Source organism: Elephantulus edwardii, unplaced genomic scaffold, assembly GCF_000299155.1.
Source record: "Elephantulus edwardii isolate Elephantulus edwardi_28Jun2011 unplaced genomic scaffold, EleEdw1.0 scaffold00128, whole genome shotgun sequence".
NCBI lineage: Eukaryota > Metazoa > Chordata > Mammalia > Macroscelidea > Macroscelididae > Elephantulus > Elephantulus edwardii.
The window spans coordinates 1,690,682-1,697,313 of NW_006399878.1; the positions used below are offsets into that span (position 1 = coordinate 1,690,682).

The 6,632-nt window shown below is 40.4% G+C and overlaps 1 protein-coding gene and 1 pseudogene across 1 annotated transcript in view; one reads left to right on the forward strand and one right to left on the reverse strand.

Annotated features, from left to right (window-relative positions):
* The window catches only part of LOC102862862, a 15,425-nt pseudogene extending 13,403 nt beyond the window's left edge, over nt 1–2,022 (reverse strand).
* Nucleotides 2,011–6,632, forward strand: part of FRG1 (FSHD region gene 1) — a 33,456-nt gene continuing 28,834 nt past the window's right edge. The window contains exons 1-2 of the mRNA XM_006893546.1: nt 2,011–2,082; nt 2,875–2,945. Of these exons, the coding sequence (XP_006893608.1) occupies nt 2,021–2,082; nt 2,875–2,945 (133 nt within the window). The 5' untranslated portion in view covers nt 2,011–2,020. The remainder of the gene's footprint in view (nt 2,083–2,874; nt 2,946–6,632) is intronic.

The following is a 6,632-nucleotide window of genomic DNA, read 5'->3' on the forward strand; positions in this document are numbered from 1 at the left end:
AGAGACAGTGCGATTGGCACAGGACAGAGCGGAGTTTAGGGCTGTTGTACATAGGGTCGCTATGAGTCGCAGGCGACTTGACGGCACATAACAACAACAAGGGTTGACAGTGTTTGGTAGAGCTCACTGATTAAGACAGGCTTGGAAACAGGAGAGGCATACACTTCCTAAACATGCCTGTGGAAACTATATACTTAGAACAAGGACAACAGTTCTTTTGTTTATAGGGTTGGTACTAGATGGCACTTAACAACAACATATAACGCCAAAGCCCTTGTCTCCACTTTGGAGTTGGATGAAGCAGCTGGGGTCTGTAAAACGGTGCTCTTGTTTTGTTTAAGGATCTGTGTGGATGGTTTGGTTGTTTTTATTTAAGCCTCTTGTTTAGAGTCAACAGGACGTCCTGGGGGGCCCTTATATTTAAAAGTTGGGCCTGAAGGTTTATATTTTAATCCCTTGTTACTATACTTTGGCAGAATATTGTTCTAAGTCTTACAGCACTCTGGCCAATTTGATGTGATCTGGGTTTGCTGTGACACTAAATCTTGTGCCATTTGGGTTTCAAATGCCATAATGGAACAACTGTGCCATAGGTGTGCCAAACACTATAATGGCTACCCATCATGGGCAATGTTTGGTGGAGCTCCCAAATTGATTCAAGATTGAGTCAAGTTTGGAAGCAGGAGTGGCATCCACTTCCTAAACCACATGCCTCTGGAAACTCTATGAACTTGGAGAGATGACCATAATTATAGAAAGGCTTCAAGCCTTTTGCTTATAGGGTTGCTATGAGTCATGCTCAACTTGACTGCAATAAACAACAACAATGATGTCAGTTAGAGAACTAAGGTGCGTCTGATTCAAGCCATAGTCTTTCCCGTCACTTGCTATGCATCTGAGATTTGGACAGTGAATAAGGATGACAGAAGAATTGACGCCTTGACGCTGTGGTGTTGGAGAAGAGCACTGAACATCCCATGGACGGCCAAGAGAATGAACAGTGTGTCTTGGAGAGATGGCAACTGGAGTGCTCTTTGGCAGTAAAAATGATGAGGCTTTGCCTCACATAATTTGGACATGTTGCTAAGAGAGTTTGTTCCTTGGAGAGGGACATGATGCTGGGAAGAGTAGAGGGTGGAGAAGAGGAAGACCCTCACTTGGGTGGATTGACACGGTGAGTACTGCAATGGGCTCTTGTGTATCAGGAAGTGTGAGGATGGCACAGCATGGCACAGGGATCAGTTCTTTTGTTCATAGTGTCATTATGAATCATATTTGACTGGATGGCACCTAACAACAAGAACTCACCCTTTCCCTGTTAAAACAGCATAACATTTAAATCTAAATGGCTGTGATGTCTTCGAGGCCCAGGAGCTTCGCTCCATGCTACCTGCCCCTCCTCCCCACTGATCCAAAATGTAGGATGATTGTGTTTTCACACCCTTTAGCATTACCATTCTAACATCCTCTAACAGTGTGGCCATCACAGAAAGATAATTGATGCCTTTGAGCTGTGGTGCTGGAGAAAAGTGTTGAATATATCATGGACTGCTAGGAGAACAAACAGGTTTGTCTTGGAGAGGGTGAAGGCAGAATGCTCCTTGGAGTCAAGGAGTCTGAAGATTGAAACCAAGCAGGATGGGAGATTGTGAAGACTGTGGCTGTGCGATCCACCAGAGGGCGCGCCGTTCACGTGTCCTCATTCGGCGAAGTCCTAAAACGCATTCAAATATTCCGCACGCAGCAGCCGCAACGGAACGCTGACATCTTTAGGCCCTCTGCAGTTGCCGTAGCTCCTAACCAGTAAACAGGAAGTGCAATTTTCTACTCGAGATTTTTCGATGATGACGTGAAAGAGACGAACTCTACTACGGAAGCGTCTTCTTCGGCGATCAGTAAATTCTAAGGAGTCCGCAGTTTTGTCTCCACATTTATACCGTCCTCGCGTGTTCCTGCATCAACTCGCGGTGCTCTGCCCTGAACCGATTTCCAGGTTTTGTTTCCAAGTTTCACCAGCATCATGGCGGAATACTCATACGTCAAGTCCACGAAACTCGTGCTCAAGGGAACGAAGGCTAAGAGGTGAAACCGGAAACGCGCGTAGGAGCGTTTACAAGTCTTTGGTGGCTGGCCCTGGCCCCCGAGCGTACTCTGAAACTTTGAAAAACCCCAGATTCTCACATGCATTCCATTCTTATCTCCACATATATTCTAAGTAGTAAGATTTTTTTTGGAGGCTGAATGTTCACACATACGTTGAATATTTCCTCATGGTCTCTGTGAAAACTGGTTGGAGTCCTTTTAAGTGAGATAGAAATAAAGTGTCATGGATTAAGCCAGAATCAATGCTCTTCGGAACATTGTCTAAGGGTTTTACATTGAGCAGTTTATCAGAGAGTGAAGGATAAGTTTTGGGAAACTATACTAAAAATGCAAACAAGTGTTTATTTTTGTAATTATCTTAACTATCAATCATAATTTACAGTTAAGTATAGCACTTTCTATGTTCTAAGAATCATTCAAAGCAGAGTTAAATCTTTTTTAAAATCACCTTTGGTAGTGTAGTTTTTTAAATTGAAATACTCATATGTCATGAAAGTCATCCTTACAAAGTATATACTTCTGATTTTTTATAACTTTATATCCTTGGAGGCAAGGATTCTGAATCTCCATCTGACATACTTTGGACATGTTGCAAGGAGGGACAAGTTGTGTGTGGCCAGAGTGACTTCCCAGTGCTGGAAGTTTATCATTGGAACTCAACAGTTTGTTCATGAGTGTACAGTTTAAGGTAGTCTCTTAGGTTTACATATTGTGATACTTAGCATAAAAGTCAATGTATCTAAATCCATCTCAACAAATTATTTCCTGCAGTAAGAAGAAGAAGAACAAAGATAAGAAAAGAAAGAGAGAAGAGGATGAAGAAACTCAACTTGATATTGTTGGTGAGTCAGAAAATGAACATCTGTTGCATTCCCATAACAAAAATTTTTCTAGCCAGAGAATAAGAAGGAAAAGACAAAAATATTCATTGCCATTAAGCTGATAAATGGTTAAAAAATGGCAGCAGTATATAACTTATACATTGGTCTTAAAATAGTAATAGATTCTCTTTATTCTTGAGTACAATAAATGCACTGTTTCTTTCTCTTCACCTCTCTGATAATAGGGATCATTAATCTATTAGTCTTCCTGGCATTTTGAACCCACCAGTGGTTCTGCAGGAGAAAGATAAGCAGTCTACTCTTAAAAATATTACAGAGTCAGCTTCTGAGTCGATTCCAATTTAACAACAATGAGTGAGTAGATAATATTATCAGTCAGACACAATGAGTTGGAGGCTTTTATTAGTCATAATAATTTTCATTAACAGTTTTCTTAAAAGTTAATTACCACAGTCTACTCTGCCTATGAAAATTGAGCCGTGAATAAGGAAGACCAAGGGAAATTGATTCCTTTGAATTGTGATATTGGATCAGAGAATTGTGCATTCTTGAACTGGCAAAAAAGCAAATAAACCTAACTTGGAGGAAGTATAACCAGGGTGCTTCTTAGAAAGAATGGTAGTGAAGCTTTAGCTCTCTCACTTTGGGCATATTATCAGGAGAGGCTAATTCTTTTTTTTATTTCTTTATTTTTCATTTCAATGAACATCTACAGAGATTTTGGAATTCCATTCATTCATTGTTGCATCCCCCCCCACCCCCCATTTGCTCCTCTCCTTCAAACGCAAAAGAAAAACTCCCTCATTGGTACGCAATCCCCCACACACATCCCCCACCCCCCCAAATATAATCCACTCTGCAACCCTCATTCCGTACTCTTACGATAAACATAATGCCCTAAAATATAAAATATTCTCTCCCCCAAAGACTTCAATGCCGTAAACATATTTCATCCAGTTTTTCTCAGTCTTACCCCGATACCAGCCTCATTCTACAATAGTGGCACCATATAGCATTTGTCCCTTTGTGACTGAGATACCTCACTCAGCATAATGTCCTCCAGGGTCACCCATTTTGAATAATACTGCATGAGTTCCTTGTTTTTCAATGCAGCATAATAGTCCATTGTGCGAATATACCACAGCTTCTCTACCCATTCGTTTGTTAATGGGCATTTGGGTTGTTTCCAACTCCTTGCTATTGTAAACAAAGCCGTGATAAACATGGGTATGCATATATCTACTTGGGTGCCAGAGAGGCTAATTCTTAAGAAGAGAAATCTTGCTTTGAAAAAGAGAATGTCAGTGAAAGAAAGGAGGACTCTCAATGGGATGGATTGACACAATGACTGCAGCAGTGGGCTTGAACATAGCAGAAATCTTGTGAATGACCAAGGATAGGGCAACCGTTCCATAAGGTCATAAGGTCACTGTGACTTAAGAGTCAACTGGATAGCAACTAACAACAGTCTGCTCAATAGCACAGAAATTCAGATACATGATTTTCAAGACCTAATCATGATAGGTATGATTTAACCCAAATATGTTGTTGTTAGATGTGATCAAGTTGAGTACAACCCCTAGTGACCCTATGAACAACATATCTGAACCCTATCCCATCCTATGCCATCCTTAAAATTCCTGACATAGTAGAGCACAGTGCCACAATCAAAGTGTCTGTCCACCTGGTTGAGGCTCTTCCTCTCCTTTGCCAACCCCCTGCCCTTCCAAGCATGATGTTCATGTCCAGGAATGATCTCTCCCAGCAACATGCCCAAAGTATATGAGGCAAAGCCTCATAATCTTTTACCCCCTGGTGCTCTCTGCCTTCCCTTTTTTTTTAAATTTTTTTTTTTAATTTTATTATTTTTGTGTGAGTGTACCGTCAAATCAGATCTGACTGGTACAGGAGGAGATTGTCCCTCTTTCCCCGGCAGAGCATCTGGTGGATTCGAACCGTGCGCCTCTAGGATTGTAGTTGCGGCTCCTTACCACTAGGCCACCAGAGCTCCCCTTGCCTTCCCTTTCTTCTTGTTTGTTCTTTTGGCAGTCCATGGGATCTTCAGTACTCTTCTCCAGCATCAGCACTCAAAGGCATCAATTTTTCTTCTGTCATCCTTATTCATTGTCTGACTCTCAGATGCATAGCAAATAACTGGAAAGACCATGGCCTGAATCACTTGCATCTTAGTCCTCAAACTGACATCACTGCACTTCAGTAATTTGGAGAGATCCCTGTCTGCTGACTTTCCCAGTGCAATACACCTCCTTATTTCCTGACTATGGATCCAAGTAAGATTAAATTATTGACAGTTTCGTTTCAGTCTTTTCTCCATCTCTCATGATGTTGCCTAACAGAGCAGTGCTCAGAATTTTTATTTTCTTGATGTGGAGATCCAATCCATATTGAAAGCTCTAGTCTTTGATCTTCTGCAACAAGTGCTACAAGTCCTCCTCACCTTGAGCAAGCAGGGTTGCGTCATCTGCATAACTAAGGTTATTGATTAGTCTCCCTCTGATCCTGATGCCATATTTCTCTTTATAGACTCCAGCTTCTTGAATAATTTGCTTAACATACATACTGAATAATTCTAGAGAAAGAATACAACCCTGATGCACTCCCTTCTTAATCTTAAACCAGGTAGGGGACTCCCATTCTTCTTGTATCAGCCATAACTTGTTATTATCGACAAAGTCAAATGCCTTTGCATAGTCAATAAACACAAATAGACATTTCTTCTGATATTATTTACTTTCATCCAGGATCCATCTGACATCAGCAATGATATCCCTGGTGCCACAGCATCTTCTAAATCCTACTTGAACTTCTGGCAGTTCTCTAACTTTGTACTATTCTAGCTGTTTTTGAATGATCTTTAGCAGTATTTTGTATGTGATATTAGTGATACTGTTCAGTAGTTTCCACGCTCTCTGGGATCACCTTTCTTAGGAATGAGAATAAATAGGCATCTCTTCCCATCTATTGGTCATACAGATTTTCTGGCATAGACTGGTAAGCCATCTGTTAATTGAAACAAGTCAATTGTTATCAATTTCTGGGGACTTCTCTTTAACCAATGCCTTTAATGCAATTTCAACTTCCTCCTTCACTCCTGCTTACGTGATACATCACGAAATTTTTCAGTGTCTGTCAGGTTTTTTTGGTACAATGATTCCCTCCATCGTCTCTTTTTTTCCTCTTCTTTTGATATTTCCTCAGTCTTTCAACATACTGCCCATAGCATCTTTCAGTATTGCGAGTTAAAGCTTAAATTTGTTTTTTAGTTCTCTCAGCTTAGAATTGCAGGGCTAGTTCTTCCCTTTTTCTTCTCCAGTTCTAGCTCTCTAGACACTTCATTATAATACTTTGTCTTTTTGAGCTTCCCTTTGAAATCTTCTCTTTAGATATTTTACCTCAGTGTATTTTTCCTTTGTTTTTGCTTCTCAGTGCTTTCATGCAATTTTCAGAGTCTTTTCTGACATCCATTTTGGAAGAAAAGTACAACAGTGAATGAATGGAAATCCAAAGTCTCTGTAAATTTTCATTAAAATTGATTAAAAAAATGATTTAAGGGGAGCCCAGTAAATACCACTATCATTCAGATATATGCACCAACAACCAGAGCCAAAGAAGAAGAATTAGATGATTTCTACCAACTTTTACAGTCGGAGATAGATCGAACATGCA